At 39.5% G+C, this 13,382-nt stretch overlaps 1 protein-coding gene across 1 annotated transcript in view; it reads right to left on the bottom strand.

Annotated features, from left to right (window-relative positions):
- LOC122773337 (lissencephaly-1 homolog) overlaps positions 1-12,445 on the bottom strand; it is a 28,129-nt gene extending 15,684 nt beyond the window's left edge. The window contains exons 1-2 of the mRNA XM_044031947.1: positions 12,248-12,445; positions 5,205-5,506 (exon numbers count right to left, since the gene is read on the bottom strand). Coding sequence (XP_043887882.1) covers positions 5,205-5,236 — 32 coding nt within the window. The 5' untranslated portion in view covers positions 5,237-5,506; positions 12,248-12,445. The remainder of the gene's footprint in view (positions 1-5,204; positions 5,507-12,247) is intronic.
- Between the last annotated feature and the right edge of the window lie 937 nt (positions 12,446-13,382).

Here is a 13,382-nt window from a genome sequence, read left to right as displayed (position 1 = left end):
GATTGAGATCACAAATAAAAGGGGTTGCAACAGGCTCTCTGAGGTCAGTAGACATGGGTTAATAAGTGCAGACATTGTAAGGGAGCTCAGAAATAAGTGAATTCGAGGACAGCCAAGGTTAAGAAATTCAGTTCAGGTTCAGCAAGAGAGGCAAGGTTGAGACGGTTTGGTCATGTGCAGGGATGCTGAAGATGGAGCTGCCGGGCTGGAGGAAAAGAGGAAGACCACAGAGAAGGATCATGGATGTTGTGAAGGAGGACATGAGGACAGGTGGTGTAACAGCTGTAAATATATTTTTTATTTGATTAAAAGGCTTGGTCAGTGTGAAAAATAGCAACTGAAAATCATTGTGTTTATGTTACAAAATCATCCTACAATTGTGTGTAATCTTGAAATACTGAATGCAGGCCTCACATGGGTTAATAGCACTGTGGATGGTCAAGCCACAAGTGCTCTCTCTCATTAGACAAACATAGAGAGATGGGGTCGAGATGTATGACTTCATCATTCTGAGAATGAGTGAGTCACACATCCAGTATGTCTGCCACTAGCATTAGCTCCTGCTAGTATCTGCTCTATGATCATACCCCTACACATTACTGTGGAGACGAGCAACACAAAGCTACTGCCTACTGACTACATCAAAGAAATCCTTTTAAAAAAATGAATGCAATCAGATTGACTCACTTGAATGACCAAAACATTAAAACGTGTTTAGAAGAGCATCGTATGTAGTTAAAAGCTGGATGAACGACTTGATCATCCGTTTGTTACATCATCTTATCATGCAACTTTTTTAAAGATATAAATATTTCATATACCACAAGACCTACTGTATATATGAAAAACAAAACTTGACTCGGCATAACACTGTTCGACGGGGGACCCTTTTCACTGCTGCACCACACATGCTTCGAGCTTAGCCGAAGACGTAACTGTGGTAGTAATAGCAGGAATTATCAAATTATTCCACCACCTTAGCAGAAAACATGTCAACTGAATGTATGTAATCATGTTATGTTACTTTAACAGACACGCACTCAAATGCGACGCTCCATCTGTCACATAGTATGCACACACTCGGAGGTGCCATTACCTCTCTTGCTCAACCACTAGCGCAATACAAAGCAGAAACACTCTTGAAGCACTTGAACATGCATAAAAAAAATACTGTTTCAATTCAAAAAATTATTGGGGTATAAATTTTTGGTCATACTGACCAGCACTAGGATCCAGCCTATATACTAGCAGAAGAAGATAAATACATTTACAAAGCAGCAATGTCCTACAGCTTTGTCCTCCACATGAAAATTAGTCTACATGAACCCACTTGGTTTTTTGAATCATATCACTTAAAAAACGGGACCCACAGTGGAAAAATCTCAAAACACCGCCCTTGCTTTTTCATGAAGACAAACGACATGCTACTTTGGAATAAAATTAACAATGACTACAATGACGGAGTGAGTGACAGTGCATGCAAGTGCAACAGAGAGGAGGTATTCCTCTCTGTTGCACTTGCATTTCTTCATAATTTGGACTGTGTTTACTCAATGTTCTACCACATCGCAGGGATGCAAGCAACGAAGCAACACGAAGGTTCCACAACTCCAACCAGCACAAAACAATGAGCTCATACCTAAAAGAAGAGTTACTGATGCATGGATAGGTTTTAAGTATGACATAAAACGGAAAACTGTACTTTGTATATTATGTTGCAAACATGCATCAAAACAGAACCACAGGGCAGACGAGTATGTGGCCATACATTAGAAGTGGGAATCACCAGGGAAACCACGATAAGATATAATCACAATTAGAGTTGTCACAATACCAAAATGAGTAACCACGATACTATACCAGACAAAGTATCACGGTTCCGGGTATTATCACGATACTGCGGCCTTTTTTGATTATTATTGTTTTTATGAACTGCAATGTATTTGTACAAGTTATAAATACTTATTAATTACTTATAATGTTGTTTGGTGCATGATAAACATATAATATATACAGTATATATATAAATATATATTTATATAATATATATAATTAAATATGTATATATATATATATATATATATATATATATATATATATATATATATGCCCTTTCTATATGCTTTATACTTTGACATCCTTTAACTCTTCATTCCTCAGCCTGTACACAGAGCATATAGCCTAATAGCCAATGAGAAAATAAACAGGGCATACTACCTGGTATTGGACATATAAATCTGGGTGACGACACAGTGTTTTATGAGGTTGGATGTGTTCCCTCCTTAGGCTCCTATAGCTTGGTGGCAGCACCTGCAGTGGATAGCCATCGTCTATTGCTTTACCGTCATTGCCTCGTTTAAAGCCAAAATAGTTCCAAATGTGACTTTTGGAGTTTGTTTTTTTGCTTGTTTTTTTTTAGCAAAGTTAGTGGTGCCACTGATGACTTCAGCAGCTGTGTCATTCAGTTGCGGTAGCTGCAATGTGGGTTTGTTTACAAGGGAGTAGCATGCAGTGAAAAGCCGGGAGGAAAGTAGAGGCAGCCGCAATGTAGCAAAAACTGGCACCAGTAGTATAGTAATCCACGGTAGTACCGACGTGTGAAATTTCTGGTATAGTAGGAACCGTTACGATTTGGCACCGTGGGGTACCGTGGGTATCGTGCAACTCTAATCACAATATTGCAAAATACTGAGTATTTGCTAAATCATATATTGCGATATACTCACAGCAGCTTGAGTGAGTGTGAGCACTTGGCACCATCTAGTGGACTGAAGCTATAACAGATTTATTTTATGCTAATCCACAAAAAGTTTAATGTTTCAGTTAAAACATTATGTGATGCGTTTCAAAAGCATATATATATATAGATAGATAGATAGATAGATAGATATTGCCACACAAATTATCGCGATATTTCACTTTATCGATTTTTCCCTCCACCCCCGAACACACATTTTACACAATGTGCTGTCAGACATTGAAACATTTACTTGCTTACTTAAAGAATCTTTCACTGTAGCTTGTTTAAGTCACCTTTTGTCTCATTTATGTCTGCATTTTATCTGCTGGGTCCTCACATTTACAGTCAGGGGATGGTTGAAAGACGAACAAAAATCACATGCACTAACTTCTATCCTACAACAGGGAGGAGGCTAAGGGGATCTTCTTTGTAAAGCACAGATAAAGGACAGCATCTGCACATGGGAGCCTCCAGGTTTTTCTATTTTTACTGCAAGCCAGTGGGGATGAGTCCCCTGACCCCGGACAGAAACACAGATGTGCTTTTCATTGGCAATGCTAGAACTTGAAACAAATACAACATCTGACTGTGGTGATGACAAAATAGTGTCATAAGCATTAGTATTTTAGACAAAAACAAGGAAAGTCTAATTTTTTCTTTAACCATTTTGATATTTATTTTTAATTAAAAAAATATAAATAAATTAATGTATACATTAAATACATAAAATATCAAAATACTTTGCTTTGATGTTTAAAAAAAGGCCTTTTGATCCCTGTTCAAATCAACCCATCTACTTAACTACACTTGTCAAGTAATGGCGATTTTCCTCTACACACAGTTTGGTATGGTTTTCATTACTATAGGACCTCCTCAACGTAGGTGGAGTCATAGCACGGCTGCATGAAACTGCCGTGACTTCAGTTACACGCGCACAAAAACTAATGACTAGTGACTTGTAAAGCAGATTGGTTCACAGAATCGTTCAGTACTTCCTGCATGAGAAGAGCACAAACTACGTCTGACACAGTCACTGAACTGAAATGTGGTGAAAGGGGTTGTGAGGTACTAAAAATAGTACCAGGTACTATCACTGATGGAAAAGCAAAACAAAAGAGCAGAGTTGTGCCATGCTGGGACTGTGTAGTGGAAAAGTTCCAAAGCGTCTCAAAATGAGAGTAAAGAGAAAAAAAAATCGCAGGCCCTGTTGAGACTTAGTACTAACATTCATCCTGAGTGATTTAATCACTCCAGGTTTGTCAGTTCACAACTGGTATTACAATTTGTCTGCCTGTGTTGAATCACTACTTGTGACCTAATTTCCCAACTCAAAACACATGTTTATCATTTCTGTTTGTGATGATCAAATTACAATTTCAGCCAATATGACAGTTGAGATGGTTGTCAATGTATTTGGCCAGGAGGGGCCACAGGAAGCAAAGCATTACATGTTACATTAAATTATGATTTTCCTAATTTGCTCGATGCATGCCAAGTAAATCAATGTAAGAGAAACGCAGGTATAAAGACATCAGTTCATTATGAAACTTGTAGCAAGCACGAGGATGTCAGCTGGTTTGGCATTAAGAGATTAAACATGGCCCAGGGTGCATGTGCATTAACACTGCTATAATAATGTAGCCAGACCATATGCATCCCAGATCACCCCCAAAGGTGGTCAGAGAGATCAGATATCAAGTGAGTCCCCAGTGCATTAAAACATGTACCGAGAGCAGACCACTTTTGTTCAGAAGACACAATATGGGTGTTTACAGCAGGTCTCAATGAATGAGGCCTTTGGGTTACTTTATCGCCAAAAAGCTCAAAAGAGAGTGCGAACTGAGCCAAGCACCATCTCCTAATAATGAGGATGCAACTGATGCTTGAATTAGGTCCCATACCAGCTTATTTTACGCAATGGAGCCAGAGTTTTGTGCAACAGAGCAAAAACAGAGTGTATTGGGGGCTGGCAGCTTCCTCTGAATGGCAAAAAGTATGAAAGATTAGCATTCCAATATACCTCCATACCAACAGACCCCTCCAACAGTTCTAGAAAACACAGAAACACTGCAAGGAATGTTAACAGCCTCATCATGTGAGCATAGATGCATTTCTCAGAAACTGCAAGCTGTGGACAAAAGTAATAACCTACAGATTGGGAACCCTTAAATTATTAATTCCTACAATATTTCAAAATATTTGCCCATTTAGTAGCAGGTTCCGGTACCCATCCCTAAGTGTAAAGTAGCAATAAATAAAAAATAATATCCAAAGCTCAATCAGCATTTTGTAAGAGGGAGCACAAGAAGAGTAAAACTTGCCCAGTAACCTATTGCAGCTGTGCCAGGCAGAAAAACAAGTGAAATTAAACATTTAATATCACATGTTTTAATAAACACGACAACCACAAAGTATAAATCTAATCTGAGCTACATTTTGTGATAATATTGTGTTGGCAACTTACAATTCATCTCGTTGTCGTTGTGACAGCACCATGATGATAGGGAGGTGTGGGCGGGGCCAAGAGTGATCAGTTGGTGGAAGGTGAATCTTGGGCAGCTGCTGCGCTGCTCAGGAGATGAGCTGTGCTGATCCAGGCAACACAGGTGCGCCGAGCTGTGTATCCAATGGTTTGTGTTTGATTTGTTCAGGCAAAGGCTGAAACTGAGAAAAGGGGAAGGCAGGATTCTGCTTCCCAACTGGCGGACTCCTGGGACAAGCAGAGTGGAGGTTGCAGACAAGTCACCAGCTGAGTCTACACGGCATCTAGAGAGGAGAGATGGAAAACCATCATTAAGTATGAATGACATAACATGAACAGTGGGTAGGGATGAAAATGTTAACAGGCCAAAATGACTCTGCACTAGATATACACATAGAAAATGGCTTAAGATTCTGCAAACAATCAGAAAACATGAAGAAATAAACAATACAGAAGCTGTATTTCAGAGAGAGAACTCCCACAGCGAAGCATCTGTCGCACATAAAAAAAAACTCCTTTCCATAAACCACTACCATTTGCTTTTCAGCTCCACTCCTGCTATCTACATTCACAATCAGATTGTCATATCTCTAGTCAGTCAGCCAGTCATGTCACCAGCCTGCTCTAAGAAGTCTGGTCTACTCTTGCAGCAAATTCCCTTCCGCATGCACATACAAGGGCTGACCCACATTCTCTGAGCAACAACGTATCCTCCCAGGTTGCCAAATGAAAAGGAAAGACAGGACACAACCTTGCAGTCTTGAGTAATGGCTAAGATCTTGTAAAATTCAGTTGACACCTCCTCCAAGAGCTGGCTGGCCACTCTATTTCTGTCTGTAAAATTCATTGTTAAAATTAGAACAACAAAATCATAATACAGCTAAGACCAGTGAACAAACAAAAAAATGTTTTCGTCCTCTTGAAGAGCAGCACGACCAATCTACTTGACGTGCAGACACATGTTTAAGTTGATGCATGCAAACACGTTTTCTTAAGCCAAAACACATACATGAGGAGAGAGAGCAACTGTGGGCATGAGGACTGCTGTGTTTACTTTCAATACACACCTCTCCTCTCTGAAGTTGAAAACTAGCTTCTTAGTTAGCCATGCTCAGTGAGTTGGTAGCAAACTCCTGCAACAGGCAGTCGCTAAACAACTCTTAAGGTTGGTTGCAAATGTCCAGACATAAAATTAGTGTGCTGAAGGAATTAGGTAAAACCTTTTTAATATTAAAAATCATTTTTGTATGCATTTTTGACACAAAAGAAAGAAACATTATGCATCAACAGCTAACCGCTGGACACTAATGTCACCACCAGACAGCCAGCAGGATAGCAGTTACTCAGCTATCAGCTGTCTGATAACCTTGGACTATGTGTGGATTCCAGCAGTCTGGGGGTCTCTAGATGACCAACAACAGTGCTACAGTGATTCAGATGAGGAATGGCTCTCTCTAAATGATCATTAGAAGTACACTCTGGTTTAAATAATTAGGTCATCTACCTTACTTCCTACTCCCTTCCTTCCTTATGTATTGCTGGCAGCTGTCATTACTTTTTGCATCCATGACTGTGTTAATTTCCCATCTTAACATATCTCAGTTGTGGGTTCAGTAGTACTGAGCAGAATATTTGCACTAATCATATAATCAGACTAATTGGCTCAGCACAAAATGTAGTGGTGTGGGCAAAATGAGCTAGAGCCATATTGCATCTATTTAACTGACTGCTGATGGTTAATAGCAGTAAAGCAGGGCTCCAGACCAACTTTTTGCATTGCTTGCACAAGTGTGCCCAACTTGTTAATTTAGGTCCTCCAGCACAAAATGTATGTGCACCCACATTCTTCAATGTATCGCTTTCAGTGCCACAATTTCAAGGATTGCCCTTTTGTAATTTCTCATATACATTTATACTTGTATACATTAAATGGTTGTAAACAAGATATGGTGTAGTGTGAACTGCTATAGTGAGTATACTGTTCCCCAATTAGGATTCTCATCTTCATCTTTGACCAAGGGTTCCTCACAACCATCTCTCCAACCTAATTGGTTACACTCTAGAGCCCTCGTAATGTATCTTCCCCAAGTGATTGTTTTTTTTTTGTGCAACATGTGTACTGTAACTAGACCCTTACAATAAAAGCACTGACACCTCCAAGAGAAAAGAATTTCTGGAGGAGTGAAAACAGATCATCAGTTATGAAAGTCCTGCTTTAATGAATGATGGAATGGTTACTCTGGCTCTGTCAATGCACAACAAATACAACAACCAAATGTCAAGTCAATAGTGTTTTCAACCACACCCATTGTGTCACTGCAGTCTATTTTTACAGAGACTACCTTCATAAAACATGTCATGAGAGCTTAACCTACATGTTTCGAAATGGTGGACCAACAACCACAAGAAATAAATTTAGAAAACATCTCAGTAATGTGTTAGCGAACCTTACAAGAAGAGAGAAGGATTCAGAAACATTATTTGTGACTACACCACCAGTGCTGACAGATCAGGGATTTGGTTAAACTGATGATTCAAGTATAAAAAAGATTTACAATAATTAAATTTTGCATTATCAAACTGCCAAATATGACAAAAAAAGTGTGTGCACATTATTTAAATCAACAGATGCCCGAATAAAGGACACCCTTGAAGAATGCAGTGCATGTGGTGGAAAATAAAAATATCAGAGTATAATATTAAGTCCAGCTGTTGGTGTGAAATTGTGTCCCAGCACCTTGTCACAAAAAATACCATACGTCATGTTGACAATGCTATCACCTCACTGTCAACTCTGGTTCACAGTTCATGGTTTTCTGCTAGCGTCATTGTGTTAGACTCCAGTTTAAAAAAAGAAAGCATTTCAAACAGCTGGAATCTGGAGTGCCCTCATTTTCTTTTGGTGACTTCATCTTAAAGGCGACATAGACCGGAAGCTCCAATTAACGCTGCGTTTGTGTGTGTGTATCTGCGTCATTACCTCGTTTATGAAACCCTAAAGTTTCAGAACAACAATTCAGCCACTGCTGAGAAAATAGTGTTGTATTGTTTTCCTGGGCTCTGCGAAGCGGATCGGCACTTCCTTAATTTGATGTCGTCATCAGAAATCCTCACCACTCCTCTCACCACTGTAGCGCCTCCTGGTGCGGGCACTAGTCCGGGCACATCCGGTTGCGTACATTCAACCGAGAACTATTCTCGTTGTAGCTACTGAGATGCAGAGCATCCACCATGCCAGAGGGGGAGCTGTGTATCTGAGAGCTGGCCTATGTATTACATCACTTTCAGGTACCTGGCCAATCACAGGACAGTAGGAAAGCTCTCGTTGGCTGGCCAATCACAACAAAGTCCACGTTCTGGGGGTGTGGTTTTGGTCTGAAACAGTGCGGCTGACAAGAGCGTCACTGAAGAGATATTTTGATCAGCTTGTTTGCAGCGATTAGGTTTTCATCCATGAAAACAAGTTAATATATGTAAGTAGACCTCCAAAACTAACATATATGTGTGATACAAGCATTTCTACACACAACATGGAGCAATTCTGGCATGCTAAACCAACCCACAGTATGCAGTAAAAACTAGATGGCAAAACTATTCATAAAAATAATAGCAAAAGTGACTACACATTTCAGGACACACAGGCTAGTATTTCTCAACTCAAATATTGGGGTGGGACAACTCATACAGTGGTTTATACAGACACTCAACTCATACAGTGGTTTAGATAGATAGATAGATAGATAGATAGATGTACATGTAGAGCCCACATGAGCACAACAACTGCATGTGTGTGCTACTGTTATTTCAGAGGCTAAACATTTTTCTTTCCCCTCTGAATTGAGAGGCTACGAAGACGGACAGCAAACTGCTTCTAATGGAGAACTAGACCTCCCAGCATGCTTTGGGGACTGTACCTGGTCTGATTGGTCATTCCAGGTGGACATTAGCTCATTCTGATTGGAGAAGGGTGAATGTCTGTCAAACTACGTCATACGTATTTGCGTCCTTCTGACGTGCGAAGGGAGGGAGTTACGTGCATTCGTAGAACACAGCCTGAATCTATTTGTTTAGGATTAAAACGAGCTGTCAATCACCCAGATTGCCCACTAACGCTCCAGAGAAAAATGCCCCAAAATTATTTTTTAATACAAAACAAGTTTTTATTAGACCAATTAGACATGTAAATAAAATTAAATGGGTTTAATACTTTTCTACCCATAGTAATCTTAAATGGCTCAGAGTGTCAAACTAGAGTCGCCTAGGCATCTCTTCACTTAAACCTATGTAATTTTACTTTAAGATCCTAATGCACATTTTTAAATGTGATATTTATTTTAAAATGTAATATTTCTTTGGGTGAGGGAAAAAATGCTTCATTTATGGTGGGTCCCATCTGCATTTACTCTGGCACAGTGGTATCTACAGTGAAACTTACACTTCTGGTGTCTCACAAGTGCTATCTTTATTTTGATACTAAGATAATTCACATAGAGCTTGTAATTGAAGAGATATACTCTGGCTGATTATACTCAATTCCATTGTAAGTCGCTTTGGATAAAAGCGTCTGCTAAATGACATGTAATGTAATACTCTATTTAGTTTGGGCATGTCATTTTCGAACAGGGACCCCAAAAAGAGGGTCAGTGAAGAAGAGGTTAAAGTACAAAAAGACATAGTAGCAGAACTAACAGATGCAACTAATACATACACACACTGAACAACATAATACTGACAAAAAAACTCCCAAACTTCATAAAAGGTTGCTTTTTTAATCTAAATGTATACTAGATGTGTAAGTACAATCTACCAGTTGTTGTTGCCAAATACAACCCAAGTGTATATCAAACCTACCACTTCTCCATATGCTCCATTGACAACTATATGTGGTTGCTACAATTATATTCAACTACCTCTTGAACTTGTTCACAATGGTGTTAGCTGTGTGTGACAAAGCGGCAATGTATGGACTTACAGGAAGTTGCTATTGGCAGCAGGTCAGGTATTATCAGTGAGCTAGCTGGTAGGCAGGCTATCTCAAAGTTCAACCTCTGTGTCACTCTATGTGTTTATGACATTAGAAAAAGAAATATATATATACAAAAATAAAAAAAGATCCAGGTATACATGGTGATCTGACTAACATTGTACTAAATTAACATTCACAAAGTTGAACACTAACACACCCAGACTAGGAACTCCTCAAATCGCTATGACATGTATAACTTTGGTTGGACCAGACTTGGACTCAGTCTGGCCTGGGCACTCTGCTCATGTGTCACAAAAAAAAATTCTGTGCACGTAAACATTCCAACTGTCAGCTGAGGAATAAAGAGCAACATGGGCTATGTGCCCTATAGCCTGCTATAATCACATGTGCAAACAGCCTCTCACTTTTATTTTGTGTTAACATTAAATAAAGAGGATTCCTCCATCAGCTCCTGTCAGACAGTACATTCTTCTCATCTTCATTTTACAAACAACCACACCCTCCAAGATCTGACAATCCAGTGCTTAATCATCCAGCTGATGGACAGTCAAAAAGTCCAAGCAAAGCAGTCCTTGCAGGCATGTTTGGGTAAACAAAACCAGCCAAGGATTCAGAATATAACCAAATGTTTCGACAGATATATCTGCAACATGTTACCCTACAATTACGAGTAAAACATGTTGGTCATTCGCTATACACAAACTCATGAACCAACGTTATTGCAATGTTACTAATATCCCAAAATAAATGTCCAAATGTATCCATAAGGATGTATAGCTGCATTCAGACTGCTACCACAATGTGGGGTGGAGTGGCTCAGTGGTTAAGACCCTACCTTGTGTACCAAAGACATCATGGTCGCAAGTTCGATTCCACCCCTGGCTAATTGTACTTGATTCCATTGTATATAGGTAATTATGTTTGCAGAACATCATCTCACTATCAACCTTAACCTGTCAAGTCATGGAGCAGAACTCCAAAAAGATCAGTGATGGAAGTGACTGGTATTAGAATTGTCTGTGCTGTAATTATCACCGCCCCCACTGAATGCTTTTTGTTACGTTCTCGTGTGTTGGTTCAAAAGGGAAGCAAAAGACAATTTGAAATCCGATTTAAAATGGCAATTATTTTGTTCTTCATTAAGCAAAATAAACAAAAAGTAAAAAAAAAATAGTTGTGGAGGGCCTATTTAGCCAACTATTAGTCATTAGTCATATCGGCAGATTTTGATGTTCGGTGGTGTCGATAATATCGTGCATCCACAGAGAAGTGAACGCTGCAGAGGTCAACGTGGATATGTCAACATGTTAATGGTTGTAAAACATTCAAAGCAGTCGCAAATGTCAGAGCTCCATTTATTTATTCGGCATACATTTGGTACTCACTGTACGGGTACATGTTATCAGCAAACCGAAGCAAGACATCAACACCGCATAAAAATAATTATTTATGTAACACAAGATGTATCGCCATCACAATATTCAACTACGTCGTTGAATATCGTATGCTGTCCAAATATCATGGAGTCCTAGTTGACGGGAAGAGATTACACTTCACACTATGTTAATTACCGGTTATTACCAACCCGGGATAGATGCCAACTGAAACAGTTGCATTGCCATAGCGAACACGCCGTCATGTTTTCCCGGCTGTGTAAACATTTTTGGACCGAGATGACAGCCGGGTAGCTTCACATTATCGTTAGCTGAAGTTAACATTAGCCAAGTTAGCTTGAAAAAGTTAACTCCTCAATCCTGCAAGACTGATTCGACCTTCGTTAGCGAGGATGTCCTCGGCCCACTACCCGAGTTAGTCCGACTGCATTTTATTTCAAGGAGCTGAAGGAGATTCGTTTGTCTAGACAGGAGAATCGCCTCCATTGACACGGTACCTGCTGCTCCGGTCCAAGCGGCCTGTCCGCCATTTTGAGACATAGAAAGGAGGCGCAGACGTTTACAGCCACATCGTCATTTTCCCACCTAACGGCCGAATCCTTCGCCCCCGAGTGACGCCGTGAATATACAATGTCTGGACTCACCCCTTTGTTTCTGCCCGTGAATCTTCTTCGTCGTCTCCAGCGGTGACACGACCCGACAGGGCGTTAAATTTCCGCTACAAAACAAGGTCTTGTGATGTGTAGGTGAGCCACCTCTCGTCTCCGCCACCGCTGCTTGTTTTCTCGCCGCCGACTGTATTCGCCTTCAGCTAGGAGCGCGCACGGAACTCGCGTTCACGGCCCTGACGAGAGCGCGCACGCTCTTGCTCTCCAAAAATAAAAAAACGTCATTGTGCTCCTCAAAAGTGTGGCCGAGGCCCTCTGCTGACACTTTGAGGAATTGCAGAGCTATTTCAAGATCAATGAAATTGATTTTGTATACACTGGACTTTGTTATGACCAAAATGATAATCACATACATTTTTTAACAATATGGAAATCCTGATAACTTATTATGTATTGGTACTTATTTAATTTCATATTTCATTTACTTTAATGTGGTGCTTCATTCATGCTTTGGTGGAGTTTTTCTTAATTTTCTGAATTTAGGGAAGCTCTGTACTATGCTGTTTTTGATTTCACTACATACGAGCTGGAGCTATTTCTTGAAATACAGCATTAAATAAATGCTATTCAAATGTTTAAAAAAACATTCTTGCCTCTGACTTCATTGTTATGGTTGTATACTGTTTGTAATATATAAATCCTATATTACATTGGTTCAATGCTGTTTAATTCATTTGTTGTGTATACTAGTTGTATGTCTTTTTGCGTTGCTGTAATCTGTGACCATGTCACCCTTGAAAAATGAGGCTTTTTACTTGATAGGATTTATAGACACCTGTATTTATAAATTCCAAATAGATTGTTGAATTTGCCCATATTAAATGAACATCTGCTTTATTCTCCAAATAGCAAACAGGAATTGAGTTGTGAAACACCAGATAACTGAAAAAAGACATGTAAAAGACAAAGAGACAAAACTGAGAATCATTTAATTTATATAGAAATGTTTTTTTTTCTCAAATAAAGGTTCTCAGAGCTGATGGTTAACCCACAATAATAATTCTATTCACATTAGAATAAAAGCATCAGACCACCACAGACAGACTGTATCTCATAAGAAAGGTTTTCAGGAATTCAGACCAACTGGCTCCCAACTGGCTTTAAACTTCAT

Source organism: Solea senegalensis, linkage group LG8 (genome assembly GCF_019176455.1).
Source record: "Solea senegalensis isolate Sse05_10M linkage group LG8, IFAPA_SoseM_1, whole genome shotgun sequence".
Classification (NCBI taxonomy): Eukaryota; Metazoa; Chordata; class Actinopteri; order Pleuronectiformes; family Soleidae; genus Solea; species Solea senegalensis.
The sequence above is the reverse complement of the archived record's forward strand: the minus strand, read 5'-3'. Positions and strand labels throughout refer to the sequence as shown.